At 42.4% G+C, this 23,548-nt stretch overlaps 1 protein-coding gene across 2 annotated transcripts in view; it reads right to left on the reverse strand.

The window, feature by feature from the left end:
- Positions 1-416: 416 nt before the first annotated feature.
- The window catches only part of PID1 (phosphotyrosine interaction domain containing 1), an 89,033-nt gene continuing 65,901 nt past the window's right edge, over positions 417-23,548 (reverse strand). For both annotated transcript variants that reach the window (XM_065845072.2, XM_065845073.2), the window contains exon 3: positions 417-2,378. In XM_065845072.2, coding sequence (XP_065701144.1) covers positions 1,902-2,378 — 477 coding nt within the window. In that variant the 3' untranslated portion in view covers positions 417-1,901. The remainder of the gene's footprint in view (positions 2,379-23,548) is intronic.

The raw sequence follows: 23,548 nt of genomic DNA on the forward strand, positions 1-23,548 counted from the left end.
ACAGAGAGAAATAGTTCTGGAAGCTGCTGGTCTGGTGTTTTATCTTCCATCCTAACATGTAATACCGCACCCAAGCCACTCTGCAATTTCTGTAAGCAGGGCAAGATCCTGCTCCCACTCAGCAGAGTTCATTTCAACTGGCCAGATGTGGGGGGGGGGGGGTACCTCTGCCACCTCTTGCAAGGCAGAAATTATACGTCATGTCCACACATAGCAAAGTCAAAAATAAAATCTCACAGCAATAATTTACCTAAATACTTAAAATAAAATAATTTCAAAATATTAAAGGTAATATGCATGTAAACTGATGCAATACTAAAGGGGAATAAATTAACTTTTTCACTCTACTAAACAAAATGTACACATACACAAAACCACATGGTTTGCATTGGAAAGACAGGTTAAAACTCCCAAGCTTTAACTCAAAACATATTTTTTTATTAAAGTATGAATTCATTTATGCTGGAGGATAGTTTTCATACATTGTAAAGCAACAAGCATACTTTCAAGAGGTGTGGGCCCTTCTCAACATGTCTCCATGCTCATTTTACATGCTTTACACTGGACTCATGCGTACGCTCTCACATACAAACATATAGACCCACAAAACACAGACACAGCTATCTGCTTCGATTAGTTTTCTTTTAAGGCTTCTGTAAGGTGCCCTAGTGCCCCTAAAATTACCATAATTACAAACAAAACTGTATAAAGGAGCAGCATTACTTGAAAACTATTAATCTGCTCTCGGCCTTAAAAAATACCAAGTGAAACAAATTTTTCCTTTTATTTGAGTTTTATTAAACATCTGCATTTAAGAAAGGCATGACTCTATATCTGTGAACAAGGAAAGATACGGGAAACTTAATGTGAGGTTCTCAACCAGAACAGACGTTCAAACCTGACTCCTAAGGGATCATTTCCTTTGATTTCTACAGCCAGGCAGCCCTGGCTGTGCAACGAGGCACTACCAGCTCCACCCCGCCAGGGCCACCCGACCAGCAGTGTGGAGACCGGTAACACGGAGTTGAGGCTCCCATGTTCATATCACTTCAGACCTGAGGTTGATGAGAAGTCACAGCTCAAACACTGACAGACCCAAGTGTCCCTCAACTCTTACCAGTGGGCGCCTCCCCAGCGGAGCGCATCAGGGTTGGAAAATGCACAGACAGGGCTGCTGGCTCGCTGTACCCCTGGCCATCGGGGAGTATTTTTGCCCACCCTTTTTGGTATCCTGCAGTATATAGTCTGAAACTGCAACTACTGGTGTTGGGTGAAATACATGGCAGCAGGTATATTAAGAAAATAGGTAAAATGAATAAAATAAAGGATAGCATATGATATAATGTGTACATACAAGCATCTTCTTTCATTTTTTATCTGTGAAATATGAATTAATTGCAGAATGCCAGGCCATTAGTCTAAAAGGCTATGTATGGCTGTCTTAGCCTATGTATGGTCAAAGGATTTTTGTGATGCATCACAGAGGAAGATTCTTCGGGAACCATTAGGGCTTTCCAGGTCTGCTTGCTCTTGTACATCAGCCCCCAGCTAGGAATGCCAGAGGAGCCACAAATAAAATCGACTGACCAGTCTTACAGGACAAACAGGAACGATTCTACTTCATGGTGTGCACCTGAAATACAGAGACAAAAAAGGAGCAGTGATGGGCAGGTAAGAGAGAAAGGGGAGGGAGCTTTTTGCAACAGCAGCAGACTTCAATGTAATGTAATGACTTTGATGATGCATATCAGTAAGTACTGAATTGTTCTTTTGATTTTAAAAGCTGGTCAGACAAGTGTTTGGCAGTCCTTTCATTCCCAAATTTCAATCGTTGCTTATTCATTCATCAGCTCTCACTCCCTAGGCCATTTCTGCCTTTGCTTAACTGTGAATGAGTTCAGTCAGCCATCGTCAGATTCAAATTCATGAGACATTTCCTCTGACGAGCTGTTCCTGTGGATCCGGCCATCGCTTTTCATGCTGTGAAAAGTCTTCTTAAAGGCCTCCATCATGGCATGGGCCAGCTTTTTGGCCTCCAGCTTGCTCTCACACTCCACAGCATGGCAGTCCATCTGGTAGGACAAGTCATCGTTGATCTCCCTATAGACCCAAGCAAAGATGTTTGGACTGACGTTGTGGTCAGCAGTGCAGTAGGCTATACGTGCTACCTGAAAGGTATCCATGTGGACTGTTGCCTCGCCTTTGAGGTCCAGATGATGCAACCAGACTTGGAAAGGGCGAATTTCCAGAAGGGCGTTAGCTGGGTAAATATCCTCCCTGGCGAGTGTGTGCTTCTTCCATAATTCAATGACTGGTTTCTCTGTGCAGCCCGACAAAAATTGCATCCCTGTTGTGGAAACCTTACCCAAATATGTAACCTGCAAAGAAGAGCAAAGATAGGTGAGACACAGCAGTAGAGTCCAGCATTGTTTCCTGCCATCCCATGGAACTCTCTTTTGCCTGGAAAATGAAAGAAACCCCCTTTCACTGTCTAATTTCCCCATTATCTTCAGTAAAACAGTTTTCAAATTGCTTTCTAGATATTTGCGTTTTGAGATGCTGACATCACCATTCAAACTCAGATATTAAAAATGTTCATTTTCCTAATTTCAAGGGATTTCATCATCCTCAGCCCAGCTTTAAAGCCCATGACTGTATCTAAGCTTACGTTAACAAGACTAAGTGCCAGTGGAGGATGCCTCAGGTAGCTCTGATGTTAACCACTTTTAAAAATTTTCTTCTTTATTCAGATTGTTTCTTTGCATCGTACTTCAAACATCAATACTAGGGAGACTGAGACATTCTCAGATTGACAATGCAAGGCTGTGGGAGGTCAGAAAAGCATGGTCATGGCAGAGGATTTTAAACTGTCTGAATGGTTTTTTCCAAAATGATCCTGGTTTTCCACCACTTCTGCTGTTTGTATTAAGCCAGGAATAGCTCAAAGCTGTTCAAAACTCTATCTTTGAGCAGGGCTGAGACATTTATTACATCAACTTAAGAAAATACGCTGTTTAAAAAAAAAAAAAATCTAGTAATAAATCTCCCTTAGTTTAATCAAATAATCTCTGTGCTTTTCTGTCTGCCTCTTTTGAGTAAATATTCTGTTATTCAAACTGCACAGGAAAGCAAGGTGTCTGCTTTCCTTTGGTGTACTAGCCTTACTATATTTTGTTCACCAAAAAAATCAAATTTACTGAGAGGTCCATATCAAAATTCTATATTAAGTCTGTCCAGAAACATTCCCCTAAATCTGAGTAGCTACTAAAGAAGCTTTCTTCTACTTACAGCTGAATGGAAGATTGTTTTATCTGGCAGAAGAGACTTTCTTTAGAAAAGACAGATCAATACTACATAAATACAGTTATGCAGATTATGCTATTTATTGCTGTTGCCAGAATGGTGCATTTAAGAACAACTATATGAAAGCAAGTCTAATTTGTCTCTTGCAGCAGTAACTGCTTGAGACAGAATCTCATGTCTCTTGCTTGACATCTTATAACCTCATGTGTATTTTACTCTAGGCGTTTGGAGAAAAAAAATAAAAGAGTAATCACATGCACTTTCCAAATGAATTTCTTCAAAATTCTGTATTAAACACATAGTACCAGTTATTTTTATTTTGTATATGCTTTAAGAAATGCAAAGAAAAAATATGGGGTTTCCACATTTGAAGACATTTTAAAAAATCACACCCACAAGGAATACAGGATTTGTATTCCATGCAAACAAAATTTTCCACAAAAAATATTTTGCTGCAAGCTTCATAGGTTTTGCAAAACTCAGAGACCTAAATTAAGCCATAATTAAGGAAAAAGCTTACAAAACATTATTGGAAGTCTGTGTGGCTTAATCATGTCTGCCAAAAAAGCAATTTCATAACACTGACATTTCAAAATGGGAAGTCTTATTCTTTACCTATAAATATTCATGCTTTGCACTGGGAATATGTTAAATCTTATAAAGCTTTATATTTTTTGAAACAGTGGGAAACACAACAGCTAGAACAGTTAACAAGGCAAGACCTACCCGTGTTTTGCTTTATTTTATTAGTGATGAGAGCTGACTTCCCCAAAGTACTGCAGAATTACTTAAAAGCAAATCTCAGAGCTCATAGTTCCAGCTAAACACATACAAACAGCACATACAAGACCAAAGAGGAATGTGTCTAAAACATACTGGGGGATATTTCAACATATATCCACAGTCATATTGCTTTGAAAGATCAAGATCAGTGTGCAAATTTGCAGATTCAGTATATTCTCCGAAGGTTTACTCGACATCAGTTCATATCCACAAGCTAACACACGCTATAAATTAACTGAGCATTTGGGGTTAGATTCAAAGCCCATTGCAGTAACAGAAAGTCATTCACTGACTTCAAAGAGATTTGCACAAAGCCTTTAAACCCTAAGGAACAGAGAATTAGCCTCTTGCTCATGCACTTTGTCATTGCCCAAATACAGTTTTGAATCCCCAGCCACAGGAGAGATGCTGCCACCACTGCAACACTTTGGAAACCAGCTGCTGTTCGCAAAAGACCAGCATCATTCGGAGTACGCAGAAATGAGCCCCTCACATTACTACATAACAGTGAACGCAGGGAATTGTTTCATTACAGGCTTGTCTGTAAGAGGAAGCTGTTGACTGCTGCAATGGCATGAGGAATGGGCAAGGGGAGGAAAGCAAAGGCAGCTTCCCACTTAGGAAGCATCATTGAAGGTCTTCTCAGGCAGGTAGTGCTGCTGAGCTCAGCGCTGCAGATCCACTCCCAGCACACAGAGCATCAGCTTTGCGGCAGAAACAACTCCCAGGTGACGCTTGAGACACCTCTGGCAGTGGAGGAGCAAGACTGGAGCGAGTTGTCACATGGGAGTGTAAACTGAGTTTAATGTTCTCTCAGTTCCTTCTCTGCCACTAAATGCAACCCCCTGTTGGCCATCAATCTGTGCACGGTCTGCCTAAGTGTGAAGTTACAAAAAATAATCTAATTCCTCACAAATAAACTATTTTTATTTCACGTAGAAAAGCAGAAATTTACTCTGAAAGCAGCCAAGGCAAAAGTAACTAATAAGAAGGATGGGATGATGGCTTGTTTACCAAAATGGGACATAATGGTCTGATTTACTGTCCCAGTTCTGTCACATTATCACTGCGTAGGAACCTTTAGAAAGTTACTTACTTTAACACCACTTCACATCTCTATTATATAAATTTCATTTTCCTTTGAGGACACATTCATAAATATTTATAAGTGCTTAGACATTACAACAAGGAGTTCACAGAAGAGAGAATAAACAAAACCTTTGGTTTAGAGTCTCTTCTGCGCTGTGTCTTACACAGAAACATCAACACCTACTAACATTGTTATTTTTTGTTTCTTTTTAAACAAATGATCATTTTTTTCCTAGTTGAGATGCAAGCATTTCACAAGAGTAGCATTACCAAAGCTCTTAGTGAAGACAGATCGCTTCATGGTCTCCTTGCTAAATATAGAACAGGGATACATGGGCTGGTGAGACACCTTGAACACTGGACACAAAAAAGGCACTATCTTGCTCAGAACAAAGTTTTCTTCATTATTAAATATCATCTACATGTTATCCATTACATATTAACCCAATAACTGGCCAATTTAGTAACTTCGATATTAACATTTGCATAATTGCAGGGACAGTTCTAGTATGAACTAAAACCAGCAAAAGAAGGATTTATAGGGCACTTCTCACTGAGCTCCACATTACAATGTTATTCCATGAGCAATGCTCCCTGCATCTTGGCTCCTACCTCATCATGTCTCACAGCACACCCACGTTTATTTAAATGCCCAGAAACCACTGCCCACACACATCATTAGAGTAAAGCTATCACAGTACAATCACCTTCCTTTCCGATTCCCAAGTTTGCCAACCAAAGATGAAAGAACAGGTTACTCCTTTCATTATCAGATGGAGAAGAAAATTATTTTGAGGCAAAAACTCCCACTGGTGGTCTTTTCCATTAAAATCCATGGTGCCTCATCAGTGTGAAGCCAGCAGGAAGTATAAAAAAAAATATAATTTCCTCTTTAATACTTGTAAGAAGCAGATGTGAAGGCCACAGAGAGACATTATTATTATTTTTATTACTAGTGCATGTGCAAACACACACTGAAGAAATGCCTGAACAGAATCAACTGTAGAGCCTTGTTAACGAGAATAATTATTGACAAGGACTGGCGATAGCTGTAGCTCAGGCTGAAAGGTACATCTGTGATAATACAGCCCTGATCAGAAGCCAGGCCTCACCAGGACTGAATAATGCTTTTCCTTCCTTCAAAACACTGGACAGAGGTCACTGGGCAGCACACATCAGTCCAGGAAGATGACTTGTGACAGCATGGCATGTCCCATAGCAAGCGTCATCCTATACACACCGAGGCCAGCAGCCGTGTTCCCTCTTCTCTAGCCTCAGCACAAAGCAGACAAGTCACCGGTTGCAACATGTAGATTATGATCAAGAAGTTACAGCCTTTACTTGTTTTGGACAAGGTATTTTAAGTGAGAAAAGGAATGGAAAAGCCAGCTCAATGCCACTATGTTAACCTTAAGCCATATAGGTATTTCATATCATATATCATATCATATCATATCTTTTTCCAGAGGTAGGAATTTATTTCTTCATGGCACTTTCAGTCCTTTGTTTTGAGTGTTCCATCTTTCCCATGGATTTCTGCAAGGTACAACTCACAACAACTTCTCGTGCATGTTGAAAATTATCCACGTTCTTTGCAACCTTTCTATGGCAAACTGGCGTTTTCCATCTGATCCTTCACTTCCTAGCAAGCTGCTGTCACCCAACATGACATAAAATACACTTGTGGTTTCAGCACTTCTGTGCTTGCAAACATGTAAACTTTTAGCAAAAGCCAAGATGCTCTGAAGAGCTCCTTATTTCACCCTAGAGACTTGCCAACAGCAGTGTCAGTATCTGACAAAACTGTCCTCAACAGAAAAATGCTCTGCCTTTGCCCTTTCATAACACAGCTACAGCCATCTGACACGTAGAGATGTCTCACGTCTAAGGACATGAAGATTAATCGATGTCATCTTTCATTCATTGTCCTGGACACGCAAAAACATTTGAGTATTTTGACACTGTTGTTTTCAACCCCTTTAGTCCAGTAACATGGAGTAGAAGTATCTTTTAATAACTAGGCTCAAGAGCTTACCAGCTTTGAAAGGACCAAAACAGCAGCTGCCACAGACATTTTGGCTTCTAGCACAACACGATTTGTCAGAAGTAATAAGAGGGTTTTACTTTTCACACTCAATTCTTTATCACTGACCACACATTGTTTACTCACAGCTCATATGAGATAAAGAACAGCTTAGCTCCAGCATGTGTCGATCTACTTCAGATCTGACTCCCCTATGGACCAGAAGTCCATACAGCTCCTAACTCACAAGCCTCATTTGGGCATCTAAAGTTAGGTGGCCCGATTTCTTTTTCTCCCTCTGTTCCCTGGCACTGGCCCATAGATTATGATTGCTCCAAGAAAGCAGATCCAAGTTGTAAAGATCCACAATTGCTACATTACATGAGGGCAGATGCTCTCTTGGCACAGGAAGCTGGCACAGGAACACGTACGCACACAGGACTCCGGGCTCTCTCACTGTTCAAGACCATGATCAAAGGACCATATGGAAAATTAATTATTTAGTCACTTCTTTAATATAGGTATTTCTTCCACAGCAGATAATGAGGCTCTTTGTCAACAAAATTAACAAAGAAAATGAAAAAACTAAAATAGAGCACAGAACTTGATCCTGCAGGCATTTACTTTGCATATTCACAGACATTGGAAGATGCCCCAAAGGATTTTGAATCTTATGCAAATCTTAGTAATAGGTGACTGACTATTTTGTTGATCTGTGTTTGAAAATAAACATGCTTTTAGCCTCCAAGCTGGTCTAGTTGCAACTGATTATGTTTGATCCAGGACAGCAAGATATTCCTCAGTTAAAGGAAAGGCAAGTAGAGGTAATGACATGTTTCTTTCTGAAATTAAAAGAATTTTTCCTGTGGCAACTTCATGGCACATGGTGAAGGAAAAAAAACTCTTGGAAGGGTCTGTGTCAGGATGCACAGGTATAGACCCTTCAGTCAGCAAGTAAACCATCAGCTTGTCCCAGCCAAGCAAGAAGCAGCAGCGTAAAGATCAGGTAAACTCACAAAAAATATTAAAGAGGAATTCAGAGGAAACTTGAAGAAAGGAGCAGCCAAAATCAGGTTTGAGAGGGTGCATGAATGCCTTGTTATGAATTGCCACTGGGACACAGGTAAACATGCAGAAACTGTCTGGGTTAGCAATACAAAAGCACACACGGGATGAGAAAGCCCAGGTTTCACCCAGCCTCCACACACATGTTGTCAAGGCCAGAGCAAAGCTCAATCTCCACATCCATCATTACCAGATCTGGAGAACTCTGCAAGAAGCTGCTACTCAGAAAACCTGCACTCAGGCCAGGGAGGGTCAGGGCTCACCAGAGGGTCACGCAGTTTTGAGCGCAGAAACTGGATTTTTTTACCCACAGCAGAGCTGGGATACGAGCAGGACAGGCCTGCAGCAAGCTGCCCCATGGCTCAGTCAGTCATGGAGTATCTTTCATTTCAGTAAAAGCAAATTTAGCTGTAGAGTCATTTGCCACATCTTTAATTAGGGAACACTCGGTGCCAGTCAGGGTGCCTGTCCCGCCGCACCAGCTGAGCTCCCCTCGTCCTCAGGCGCAGTGACTCTGCCTCGGGCTGGCGGCTTTGGGATGTAGAGCCAAAATATGCTTTTTGGCTCTGCAGGAAAAACAAAAATATCCCAGACATTCCAGTGGATCACTGAGCAAATACCGTAAATGATTGCTTAAGTAAGACCCAACAAACTCAGTTAAGGAAAAAGGCTGCACAGTTTCCCTGTGCCTATCACTGCTCTCTCACCTATGCTGCTCACCACCCAGCCAAAGCCTTCACAGCACAAACACGAGGGTCTTTGTGGAAAACGCAGGGCTCCTCAGCATTCAGAAATACTCAGTAAATGCACTAACATGGCTTGCAGAAAGATGTGAAGAACTGTTTTATTCTGGAGACAAAATTCAGAGGGAGTATAGACTGAGCTGGGCAACCATTTAATGGAAAATAACCATCGACTCTGACGGCTGCTCTCCAGTTCAGGAGGGAGAGAAAAAGAAGTCAGTAGTTAAGGTCTGATTTATTCCAAGGAATTAAAGAGTAGCTCCAGAAAAAGCTGGAAGCGTCACCACCCCTTTAGCAGTTAAGTCAACAGCCAGCATCTGACTCCTTTAGTAGGAATAAAGCTCAACATAAGTTTTAAAACAATGCAATAATTCTCCCTCGAAAACAAAAATAACAAACAAGCCCAGCAAGAAATGCATTCAACTCTTCTTTACATCTTCAGAACTCCTTCAGAAAAACAACCCTGGGTAGCAGCTGCTCCTTGCTTCCCTCCCTCTGTCCATCTGTCCCCATGGCTATGCTCACAGCAGCCCTCCACAGGTGCCTTTATTTGCCCACATGTTTCCCAGCTGTGACCGTGCAGCAGACCCTGCCTTAGCTCAGTCCCAGGAAGGGTTCACCGCACAAGTAAGGTGTAAAGTGATAGCGCGGGGCAGTCACTTTGGACATAACTCAATCCTCTAACTAAATCCCTTTAAAGGACACAAAAGCTCTGGTGATTTTTAACCCATCATTATTCTTCCATGTGTTGCAGCCTCTGTGCTTCCCAGAAGCTGTAGCAGGTGAAGAAGGAAGAGCTGGGGCACTGTGAAAATGCCTTTTCTTGAAAAATGCTCATTCCCAGTAGAAAAAAAACCAAAACATATTGCCAATTTCACTGCTGCTTCTGAGCTAGCTTAGGAAAGCTCTTTAACAGAGCAGCAGGCAAAGCAGATGAGTTATCGTGGTGCAGGGTGGATATCCCAAGGCCCAGTCCCATATTTACCAGGGCAGCATCTCAGGCACAGGACTTTTCTGACAGAGGGCAGAGCTCACCCACTAAGGACCTCTCACTCCTCAGATACCCAGCAGGACAAGTACTCCAGCAACTGTGGATGACGGACAACAAGCACAGGGCACATCTCTGAGATCCCGTCCCAGCTCTGAGTGAGATACCCAAGAGCACACAGATGTCCCAGAGCCCCTTTTCACACCGAACAGAACCCCAGTCATCCCAGAGCAGAACCCTGCCAGGCCTCTGCTGATGGCACATGGGCATGGCAGCAATAGACAAAAGCCTCTGCAGAGTCCCCATGGGGGCAGAACTCTCCTTACCCTGCATGGCCAGCCCCATCACCAACACCAAACCACACTGTGTGGGAGAGAGAAGGGAAAAACCAGTGACATTCAGCAAGTTTAAGACTTAGTAAATAAATGTACTGGAAAGGAAAAAAATTACCCTTGATGGCTTAATATGTAAGCTCTGAGAAGAACAAAAGCAAACAAGAAAAAGCCCAGTGGCTCTTGAGGCCAAATGGCCAGTGCGGGATAAATAAGGCAGCAGGCAGAGTTCTCCTTTGAAAACACAGCCCTAAGAAAGGCTATAGTCTGAGCTTTTCACCTTCCGTTACATTAGGCTGCTGGCTCAAGAAGCCTCTTCATAAACTATCCTAGGTCTTAAACTACTGTTCTCAGTTAGACCAAAGATCATCTAACTCACATCCAGCAATCAGGAGTCTCTGGCTAATTGGCATAATGATTAACCAAGCCCAAACACAACCTGAGCGAGAGCCAGCAACCTCTGCAACCTCCCGTTAACAAAAAAAGGATCGCCTCTTGCATGCCATTTTCTGTTTGTGGTTTGGCTTGTGGGGATGAGTCTGAAAAGAAATCAAGTGAAACTAGCAAACTGCAGCTAGCTTGCAGTCACAGACACATGGGTCCTGGTGTGAGTGGAAGATTTACGCTGCACTATTTAAAACTCAAGAAATCAATTTAATTCTAGCAGCAATTTAAAAATGTTGCAGTGCAAGACGTAACTGAATGAACAAATACATCGATCATATACAACCTCAGCAGGGCTGCTGTACACCCTACTGTATAAGTTGATTACTTTTATTTACAGATATTGTCTTTATGTTGCTATTTAGATCACTTTCTTCCTTTGTCTCCTTTCATTGCCTCATGTAACTTCATTTCTCGGTGCCCAGTTACTACTGGGTTGAAATTAATTCTTGGGTCAGCCAGTTCATTTCCCATTGTCCTTCTCAGGGTGAGGAGAGATGTGGGGGCAGCCAGGGAAGTGGGAATAAAACCAACCCACACTGCAGTCAATAGTTGCAATTACTTGGATTTTCCTTCACACAAAGTCCTTCCAAAACCTCTCTTCTGCCACCTCAAAACCTTTTACTTTGAGAAAGCAGCTTCTGCCAGGAGAAATAAGTTTGTATAATCGTGATCTCCCCTAAACCAGACATCTACCTTCAGATTTATTTTCAAATTACACACAAGCTTTTCTCCCTACACATTCTTGATTTACATGAGGTTGAAACCGAACATGGAAATCTGATTAAGCAACTCATCATATTTCAAAAAACTTTTCAGTGCTGGGCTCCTCACAGCTGGTGTCTCAGAGCAGAGGGAAGGAGCCCACTGGCCAAGGGGGGGAACAGGCTGTTTGCTTTTACTTTGTTCCCCTTCCTTTCCAACCCACAGAAAGCTCACTTTGGCATCAGTCCTACAAAAACTTCTCCAATTTTAATGGAGCATGCAAAGGGCGAGTACAGGAATGGCTATGTAACTTGGGCCACCGTTTCTACCATGGCATGTGCATTTTACATACTCTCCAAGGCTTTGGACACTGGAAGTACTCCCAGAAAGCCACGCAGAGCGTACATTTGTCAGAATCTTTTATGGCTAAGAGATCTGTCCTCAAGGTTCCCTTCTTTCAGCATTCCCCATGAGATCCTTGTATTTCCCCTTTACTTCTTCCTTTTAAAAGAAGGTGCCAAGTAATAAAACTGAACAAAGCCTGTGTTACTAAGACATTCAGTTCTGGAGACCAAACATCCCAACTGCACTTGCTTCCTGGCACAACTTGACAACACCTGAAATTAAGAGCAAAAGGGAAGGGAGCCAGCTTCAGGGACCACCGAAGATGACTACAAATTGGGTTTGTATTTCCAGAGAAGACTCAGGCCTGAATTTCAGGAAGAACAGAAGAGAAATAATGACAACAGTAACATTAAAAAAACAAACAAACAAAAAACACCGAAACAAACCACATACATGAGAGACTCCAAGAAACAGCAGCAGTTACTCCTTCTGCTATCCTCCACACACTGTAAATGAAACATATTCCCTGAAGAGAACAAGGGAACACAGAAATATCAGCCACCATATAAATGTAACATTACCTGCATCTGCAAAGTCTCTTATTAAGGTATTCAACGATTAGTTTTACATCTCCTTCGTGCATCGCTATGTGAAATGAGTTCCATGACTTAGCAAAACCCTTGGAGATTTTTCCAGCTCTGACAAGTTTTAGTATCTTGAGGAAAAGTCTAATTCAAAGAAGAAACACAGTGCCTACACTAGGATGGAGATTTTACACTGCAGCAATGAAAAACAGACCTTGCATATTACAATGCAATAGAGAGCATCAAATACATTATTAAAAAAAAAGAAAATATGTTTAAATAACGCTTTTTATTGCTAAATGTTCTTAGATAAATACATCTGATTTATCATTTATGTTTGTGTTATCAAATTCTGGATCAGGGCCAAGGCAACACAGGGTCTGCAAAGACACAAAGAATACAGCGTTGCTGCCTCTAATGCTTATGACACTATGTCACACCTTAACCCAAAGTTTCCCAGTCAACAATGCAACAGCATGTTAGCAGACTAAACAAAAGATTTTTAAAAAGCAAATACGTCCCATAGAGTGTAACGATGGAAGACACAGTTTTTAATTCATTTCCAAAGCCATGGTTCACAGTTCACATGTGCCTTCAAAACAGTCTGGATTTGAATGATACTACCATTTGGATTATATTTTTCCAACCCATACAGAAAGATCTGAAATCGATCCTTAGCCCCGGTGAGCATGCAGTGAAGTGGGCATTCATGCGGGCTAACTGGGCTCTGGAGAGGTTTGTCTCCTGGGAATTTCCCCGAGCAGCAAGAGGTCTTTTACAGTGACACAGAGGGAGCTTCTCTCCTTTTCTGGCTAATTTAATCACAACATCACCTGTGTGCCTCTCCAAAAACAGCTACATTGCCTCCAACTCATTCTCTTGGAATGTGTTTCAGGTCTGCAGTGATGAGCCTACACAGCAGCCAGATAGCATAGTCCTTAACCACCTGGAGCAAAAAACAAGACGTAGAGGCTTCTATGGTGCTGATTTGAGCCAAGATGAAAGGAAAGGCCAAGCCTTGGTTTGGAGCACCTGGAGGGTGGCACTCCAAACTGGAGGTCTGTCTGGAAGAAAGAAGGTGAGAGGGGCAAAGGTCCTCTTCTCTGGGGACAGCTCTTCTTACCACTGCTGCAATTCAGATCATCTCTTACAGCAGCTTGCACCCAGTACAATTCAGACGGATGCAGGCCAAACTCAGTCACTATTCACACCAGTTGTACAGCAAATTCCTAGGAGCTCCCTTCATATCCACAATTCATCTCTCTGGTATTACAGAGGCCATGGCTTTTACAAAGGGCAGATAATTCATTTTCATAGTTTCCAGTGGCCCTGAAGTTGACTTTGCAAAGATAATATCTATAGTGAATAGCCCTGTTGTCGATCTGTTTGATGGACAAACTGGTGCAAATTTTAGGGAGCAAAAGAAAAAAAGAAACTGCCGATGATGGAAATAAATAGACCTTTCACTGTTTTTGTTGACACTTATTGTCTTTGTACAACAATAAATATCTGCAGCTAAAAATATAATAACCAATAACATTATGAAAAGCCCCCAGTCTTGCAGTTCTCAGTTAACCCAACCAAAACTGCCATCTGAATTTTAAAAATGGTTCCAATTTCTATTTGCAGAGGACTTCTGTATTTGTATGAACAGTAAAAAGAAAGGATATAAAGATACAAGAGCAAAACACAACGGTGGGATCAATACTGATTCAGAGCAACCACTGGACCTGCAGAGCATCACATTAATCTACTCTATGTAGCTTTAGGAGAAGTTAAGGTAAAAGAAATACAACAGCAGCTCCACTTGTTCCTATTTTCTGTCTCCCCCTCCGCAGCCTGGGAGTGACTGGGACCACAGGGCCAAGCCGTAGGGACCAGACACCCTGCCAGGGGCTTTGCACTGCAGCTCAGGCACCTTTCCTCCAGTTGCTGCTTGGCCCACCTGGGGACAGAAGGCCAGGTCTGGGTATAACAACAATAACTTTCTGAAGTCATCTTCAATGTGACAACAGAACACAGCTTCCTAAAGTAAAGAACGTTAGAGGCCGCCTATGACATTGGCTCTAAGTAAAATACATCCATCCTACAAAGCACAGGCCATTCTGTAGCATAAGCAGCTCAATGAGGTCTCACAACTGAAAAGTTAACTTATTGCTAGCTATGACTGCAATACATACCTGGTAAAAATCTCAGAAGTCTGATGACTATTTTCTGTATAAACAATTATTGAAACACATTCCACGAACAAGGTGTTTCATAGTTCTGTAACAGTACAGTACTCAGGCCAGTACTTAGTCTTAGCCATTTATCATCATCCTACACTTTTAATTTTCCATATAGTTATTAAAATTATTTAACAGAATAAGCAGATTTTTTAAGAGCTTAATAGTTCTTGCTCATATCAAACTAAGAGTCCAACCAATGCATAATATTTTCTCCAGCACTTTCCAGTATCAGACAGAAAGGGAAGAATAAAGAAGCAGAGTCTGAACTGACAAAGCAATGGCCAAGACTGGAATAAACTGCCCACAGGGGAAGGTTTCTCTTCAATGAACAGCAGCAACCAAATATTTCCAGGCATTTCAAAAAAGCCCATGGGTTTAGAGTGCTGTCTCCCTTTGCTCTGAGATATTGACAGAGATTTTCAAAAGAGCACAGACAGCAACACATGCTGAGCATTTTAAGAAAAGCTGATCGCACTTTCAGTGTCTAGAAATACGGGCAGAAATTGGGCAATAGATGTCAGTGTGTGTATTAATGAGGAATTACTTGTCTTTTAAAAGGCTGTAGCTTTTCCCACCCAGGCTGAAGCAAGCCAAGTCAAAGTGCTCCCATTCCTGAGGACCCTGATACAAAACTGGTATGGGACATGGTTGTACTTCCACTCACAGGATTAGAGCCCTTGCTGAGTCTCTCTTAATGGTCTGGTTTCCTACCAAAGATGTTATTATATTGGTTAAATAGTTGTAAATAGAAAATAACATATCTTTGAGGTTTAATTACACATGAGCTTAAATATGACAGCACAATAGAGCTAAAACAGCGTTTTGGATAACATACAATTTACTTCATACTAAAAATGTAGATATTTACAGTAAAGGCACACACTATATTATTTGTTCCCTATCATCTGTCTCTAGCTTTCCACCCTTTTCCTCTGTTGCCTCCTCATTAAAACAAGTTGGTATCTCTTGTTGGGCCAAAACCAAGTAGAAGATTCTTTAATTACAGTGCAAACACAGAACCAGCACTGAAGTTCCAGCCATGTATGCACAAATCTGAACAGGCCAACGTAGCTATTTCTGTGAGGGAACCTTACTTACCAGAAAAAATCCTGCTTCTACAAGACCTCCCCTGACCTCCACACCTCCTCCCCCTCCCAAAACAACAACAACAACAAAACGCACACAAAAACACCACACCACAAACCTAGTATTTCTTACTCTAGGCAAAGGCAGCCAGCACATGATGTTTCTTTGGAGGATCTTGTTTAACTTTGCTTTCTCAAGGAGAAAAAGCTGAAACAGAAGTTAGTCCTTACCTTAAAAAACAGGTACTATTGCAGACAATATAGATTATAATTTGTCTTTATGTTTTGTCACCAGCAAGGTAAAATTTTTATTTTCATTCAAAAATTGTAGATACAAAACAACTGCATCACCCTTCTCACAAAAGCACCGAAGAGAGATTATTAAAATCTTCTCAGTTAAAACACGGCACAAATGAGGCAGTCCCTCCCATGGCAGCAAGATCGTACAAGTGAATCGTACTAGTGAACTGGAGCACAGCCCTTCTGAGGATGAATTCGCTAACGCCCAGAAATGGTATTAATGCATCATCTCGTAATGCCTGTGACAGCTTTAGTTTTCTAAGATGCCAAATTGTTCAGCAACGCACATAGACAGCTTCTGATCTGCACGCCTAAAGTGACACTATGCTATTCTAACAGGATATGATATACATATATATGTACTACAAAATAATTCCATTGAATTATTTATAACACCTTTCTTCTCAAAAAAGCATTTTGCAAGCTGTATCATTAAAACATAAACAGCGGCTGCCTATATGTCCCTGTATACCCCAGCTCCAGAGTTTAGAAAAGGAGGTGATGAATACTATTACTGAGAAAAACTGCAAGGGCAATTTATGAAGGAGCAGTGTAATAAATGGAAATGGAAACTGTGCTTTAGGAGCCACCCTAACAGTGCTACCCTTGCAAAAAGAGAGAGTTTTCCAATAACTTGGGACACTGTCTGCCTCATTTACAGTGTCACTTGGAGTGGTGTCTCCAAACGGCATGGGGGAGCACCACCACCTTTATACCACATCTACTGTACTCCCATTCACTTTGCAGAGTAGGTCCTGGTTACATAAATACCCAAGAATCAGTACGTGTGAAGGAAAGGTGTTCATGAAGTAAGGTAACTATGCTACTTCCTTGCAAAAGAACTTTTTCAAATACATAGCAGATAAAACTAATACCAGAGCCAATGTAGGCCCACTGATGAATGAGGTGGGTGACCTGGTGGTAGAAGACACAGAGAAGGCAGAATTACTGAATGCCTTCTTTGTCTCTGTCTACTCTGCTGGAGGCTGTCCTGGGGAGCCCTGCACCCCTGAGACCCCGGATAAAGCCGGGTCAATGGAGGAGTTTGCTTTAGTCGATGAGGACTGGGTTAGGGAGCAATTAAATAGTCTGGACATCCATAAATCCATGGGTCCAGATGGGATGCATCCACGGGTGCTGAGGGAGCTGGCTGAAGTCATTGCTAGACCGTTCTCCATCATTTTTGCCAAGTCTTGGGAAACGGGAGAGGTGCCTGAGGATTGGAGGAAAGCAAATGTCACTCCGGTCCTCAAAAGGGGCAAGAAGGAGGACCCGGGTAATTATAGACCAGTCAGCCTCACCTCTGTCCTTGGGAAAGTAATGGAACAGCTTATCCTTGGTGTCATCTCAAGGCATATCAGGGATAAGAAGGTCATTAGGGGCAGTCAGCATGGCTTTACCAAGGGTAGGTCATGCTTGACCAACCTCATAGCCTTTTATGAGAATGTAACAAGGCGGACGGATGATGGCAGAGCAGTGGATGTGGTCTACCTTGACTTCAGTAAAGCCTTTGACACAGTCCCTCACAGCATCCTCACAGCTAAATTGAGGAGGGGTGGTCTGAACAATAGAGTAGTGAGGTGGGTTGCAAACTGGCTTAAAGAGAGAAGTCAGAGAGTAGTGCTCAATGGTATGGAGTCCAGTTGGAGGCCAGTATCTAGTGGAGTGTCTCAGGGGTCAGTACTGAGGCCAATATTATTCAATATATTCATTAACGATCTGGATGAGGGAATTGAGTGTACTATCAGCAGGTTTGCTGAAGACACTAAGCTGGGAGGAGTGGCTGACACTCCAGAAGGCTGTGCTGCCATCCAGCGGGACCTGGACAGGCTGGAGAGTTGGGCGGGAAATAACCTGATGAAATTTAACAAGGGAAAGTGTAGAGTCCTGCATCTGGGCAGGAACAACCCCAGGTTCCAGTATAGGTTGGGAAATTACATATTAGAGAGCAGTGTAGGGGAAAGGGACCTGGGGGTCCTGGTGGACAACAGGATGACCATGAGCCAGCACTGTGCCCTCGTGGCCAGGAAGGCCAATGGCATCCTCGGATGTATTACAAGGGGGGTGGTCAGTAGATCGAGAGAGGTCCTCCTTCCCCTCTACTCTGCCCTGGTGAGACCCCCTCTGGAATATTGTGTCCAGTTCTGGGCCCCTCAGTTCCAGAAGGACAGGGAACTGCTGGAGAGGGTCCAGTGTAGGGCAACAAAGATGATTAAGGGAGTGGAGCACCTCCCTTATGAAGAAAGGCTGAGGGAGCTGGGGCTCTTTAGTTTGGAGGAGACTGAGGGGTGACCTTATTAATGTTTATAAATATATAAAGGGTGAGTGCCATGAGAATGGAGCCTGGTTCTTCTCAGTGGCAAACAATGATAGGACAAGGAGTAATGGGATCAAGCTGGAACACAAGAGGTTCCACTCAAATTTGAGAAAAAACTTCTTCTCAGTGAGGGTGACAGAGCACTGGAACAGGCTGCCCAGGGGGGTTGTGGAGTCTCCTTCCCTGGAGACATTCAAAGCCCACCTGGACACATTCCTGCACGACCTCACCTAGGTGTTCCTGCTCCAGCAGGGGGATAGGACCAGATGATCTTTCGAGGTCCCTTCCAAGCCCAGACATACTGTGATACTGTGATCTGTCTCCTTTCTGATGGGCCCTTTGCTCCTCTTACTTCCTTCCCTCGCAGGAAAATGCAGTCCCGGTGATGGAGAAGTGCCCCACCAGCACTGCCTGCACTGGCTGGGTGATGGAAATAGGTGTGAGCTGCTTCCCATCTGCTTGGGACAGAGCCTGGACAGTGTGGAAGTTATGAAAGCCACAGCAAGTTGGAACTTTATATAGGGAAGACTGGAAATACACGGAACAAGGAAAGAGGAATGACATGACCCCGAAAAAGTTCTTGCTGGATATGTAGCTGTTTCCAGGGTGGATCACGTACCAGAGCACACCCTTCACAGGAGAGTGCATGGATGTCCCCAGATGATCCATAAGGATACCCCTAGGCTCCCTGTAGCCACTCAGATGAAGTTAATCTGGTCCTAAACCAATGACTAGAATAAACTCTAAGAGGTTTACCCAGACATTTTTAATTTAAGATATTGGGAAGAAATTTTAGAAGGTGAACAGAAGGAATTCCATGGAGCAGTCCACAGAAAGTGCATCTCAGGGGTGGGTCATACCATAAACATTGCAAGCCAGAAAGGCTAATAAAAATAGAGAAGCTGTGAGATCCCAGCAGATGTGCCACCTGTGCTCTCCTGGAGGTGGTCCAAGAGGATGACAGCACGGTACCACATGCCAAAGCACAATGTACTCTCCATTGTGTAAGTCTGCTGCACTTTGGAAAAATACTCGACCAGCACAATTAGATTTATCCAGTGAGAACTTGAGAGAAGGCAAAAACCACTCTGGCTACTACTTATAGATTGGATTTAGACTTGTATTACAAACTGACTGGAAGTGATCAGGAAATCAAACACTTCTCTGATGTAGAGCACAAACTGCTCTAGAGTTTCTTATTAAAAGGAAACCAGCCTTTTCCTTTTATGCCTTAGACAAAGAAGACATAATGTCCTTCATACTTTCCAACTAACACTTAAACTCTTACACAAAACACTGCCAGGTATAACCAAGATCTTGCGTTTGAATTAATTAAATCAAGGATGCAATGGCAAGAATGGGTTTCATCTTGCTTGTGTTCTTCTCCAATTCCAGCAACTAATATGCCACCTTCAGACACTTTTTTTGAAATAAAAGCGAAGTAAACACACACTGTAAAGGACAGAACAGAAATTTGTATCCAAGGGTATCCCGCAAGAATGGAAAAGGAGATAAAGCTCTGGGCTTCATCAGATGGCACAATTATTATCTTAGGTCTGGAAAAATTCTGCAAGAATCAACAGAAAACTAACACAACTCCTTCCCCGTAGACGGATAAAGACACACAGAGTAGCTTTCATAACACTTATGACCTTTACTTAAGTACACATACAATCACTCTCCTTGATCACTATGTAACCTGTTAGGGAATGCAAATTCTTGTAATCCCAGTTTTTTGCTACTTCATATGCACTTCTCAGCATATGATTCTCAGATGAGCAAAGCCCTGATCGCAGCTGAAGGACATTATCACACGTGTAACACTGCCAGAAAACCAAACACCTCCTATTCTGAAGACCCAATGATTCCTGGTTAGAGGGAGCCACTAGTCTTTTCCAACAGATGATCAGCTTGAAGTTACTAAGAAATTACTTCTCTTTTTTTTTTTTTTTTAAATCAAAAGATAGACTGTTGTCTGACTCATAGCAAAGCAACAGACAGCAGGAACTCACTAAGGTCACAGAGCAAAACTGACCTTGGGCTTTCCAGAGCTCCGTGTCAGCCCACGTGGACGTATCATGCACTTTGGCAGCAGAGCACAGCAGAGCTCTTGCCCGCTCCACTCAGAGGGACTGCATGCGAAAGAGCAACAGCTGAAAGGAAAATGTAATTTTGACACCCTTGAACAAGAAAAGGTGTAAAAGCTGGTCAGGATACCTGGGCCAGGGAGAAAGACAAGGGCGGAGCTGGGGTCCCTGGTAACACATATGAGGTAACTCCTGCTAGAAAACACCACAGAGGGAAAACAAACAGTCCCTCTCCTCAGCAACAGCAGTAGTAATACTTTTCCAAACACTTTATGAGTCCTATAGTATGGTCTTGCTTGATCTATCATCATGAAGATAAACTAGCTAGTAAAAAAACTTCAAGCAACTGCAAAGCCCTGGCTCTGGTTCATGGCTTAAATACCAAGTTGTCATATGGACATCTATCTGAAGTATTTCATACAGCCCCAAAGTTACGTTTAGCCATTGCCTAAGCAGAAGGTTTTCTGGGCTTTGACCCACTCTGTACTCGGTCACCAGCATTTGTGAAGTGGAAGAAACAAATATGATTTTAAACCCTGGCACGGAGTACAGAAAACAAAAACACGGCAGTCAGCACAGTCGCTTGTGCCCTGATGTCTGCCGTTTGAAGCAATCCTCATTTTTTGACAGTGAAGCCTTTTTAATGTCTACTCCTTCACCACCTTCTTCAGCTGCACAGTACATGGCCACTCACATCAAAGGAGTGAGACTGAAATGCAAATCTGGAAAGCTCACAGAGACCTGACAAAGAAGGCTTCATAAACTGTGTTGTCAGCGTGAAAAATCTGTGTTCAGTACATACTAGACACCTGATACACCAGGTTTGTGCATAGTGTGGTACAATATCAATGTCACATAGGGAAACATGGGACTACCGCAGCATCTCCCCTAACACACGAGAGCAAAACTGTGGTGCCATATGGTGAGTGAGAACCAGGAGCCAAGATAAACACAGTGCTTGTCCCTAATTGTAGCTAAGGCACCATTGTAACAGCTGTGTTGCACCAAAACCAAAACAAAAAAGGATAAAAATCCATTCTTCTGGCTTATATAGTCTTCCAACATGATCAAGCCTATCAGGAAGCAAAGCCCATGGCCATACAGTTCAATCAGTGAGTTAACTGCAGCAAAGTTATTGTGCATATTGTAATCCCTCTATGCTGACAGAGAAGGATGGCAAAAGGACCTTGTATACTAAACCAGAGAAACCAACATCTGGAAGTCCCAAGAGATCAGATGAAATGCTTACCACCACCATAGCACTGGTACAGCTGCATCATGAATGTGACCTCCTAACCTGCTCTCAGTCACACGCCACAAAACATTTTGAACCCCTGTGGATTGGTCTGTTGTGAAGGATGTTGCAGGTGGGTAGCACTACCCCAGACAGACATGGCAACCCCAACTACCTCCATCCTCCCCAGCACCCCACACTGCTGCCATCTTCACCCAAACTAGGCAGAAGTAAGAGTGGCCCCACAGTTCCTGTCTACTGGGTGGTAAGAAGGGTGCTCACCCAGGTAGCAAGAGCTGGGGTTCACATGTTGCTGCTCCATCACCCAGCTTGTGCCGGCAGAGCAGCTCCTCGGTCACCGGGACGCAGGCTGGAGCAGCACCTGGTCCTTCACAGAGGCACTACTGGGGTCTGAGCACCTCTACGAGACCTGGGGCAGAGAGTCAAACCTTTTGTTTGCTTGTTTGTTTGTTTAAAAAAAGCAAGCCATAGTGATCAAAGTATGATCGAAGTATGTAACATCTCAGTATTTTATAAGCAACATATGCTAAATGCTAAAACATAAATATATGCTAAAATGTAAATGCAGGTTTCTGTTGTGTGACTATCAGACACTACCAGTGGAAACTCATCCTAAAGAAGTGAAGGAGCCAACCAGGTTACACGGGTGGAATACTAAAGGTTCCTAACTGTTTGGCTTAACTTCCTGAATGCCTCTTTCAACTCTTAAATCTTCACTGGAAATCTGGTTCAAGAACAGAAACTTAGTCATAAATTTTCCATGCCAGTTCACTGATACTTAGAAGGAAGGTATAAAGTGTTTTCTTTGTTTGTTCAGATAAAAATGAAGAATGGCTTCCCATCTTAAGCCTCAAAGGATAAACTATTTCTGTTGCACTGCTGTTAAACGTGTTTTATCGTTCTACAACCATGAAAAAGGAACATCCCACTTCCAATATGACTGCAATCATCAGTCATTGAGGATACAGCTCATAATACAGTACAAACCCCATGTAAAATATCATGCCAGCTGATAATGTTTGATTTTATCTCTATTAAGCAATAGGTTAGAATGTAATGGCCTTCTTTGCAACTTGAATACAAACCAGAAAGCATATAAAGATTTTGTTATTTAAGTGTTTGCATACTAATCCCTAGAGTATTTAATGTCACAAGAAGACAGCCCCCATGGGTACCCATATACAGTCATTTGTGAGATTAACTTATATAACTTAAAAAGAATAAAAAATTCCTGAAAATATCAAGTCAACAGAAAATACAATTGGCATTTGCAGTCAAAAAAACCTGTAAGAAATAATTCTGAAACACTGAAGCTTTGGTCCTGATCTGATACAACCTCCATCACAGGAACCTGACATTGAAAAGTCTCTTTAGAGAAAGCTGGGTGACATCTGTGCCCAGCGCCAACCTGCAGCCACACAGACGTCAGTGGAGCTGCAATGATCTACCCCACCGGGGCTGTGTGATCACCACCGGGCATGATGTGAAACAAGGACCTGCTGGGGATGGGACCAACTTCTCCCTCTCCCAAAAACAGTTGTTAAATGTAATACTGTTCTGTGACAGACATGAGCCAGAGGGAATTGTAGTTCTTGCTTAGCTGCAGAGGTATCCCATCTTCATCAGGAACTGGAGCTCTGCCCATGTATTTACTCAGAAATATAGCTCAAGTTCCTCTTCCAACAGCTGCCTTCACAGTCACATAGGTGAAATACTAGACTGGAATTACACATGAATCTCACAAAAAAAGAATTAGATTGATGTCACATAGTTTGAATATTAATTATAGCATGAGCTAGAAATTGTTCGTGGTAATAAAATGTTTATAAGCAATTCTAGATCCACAGAGTATGATGGATGATTTGTTATGAC

This window comes from Patagioenas fasciata, chromosome 9, assembly GCF_037038585.1.
Source record: "Patagioenas fasciata isolate bPatFas1 chromosome 9, bPatFas1.hap1, whole genome shotgun sequence".
Taxonomy (NCBI): Eukaryota; Metazoa; Chordata; class Aves; order Columbiformes; family Columbidae; genus Patagioenas; species Patagioenas fasciata.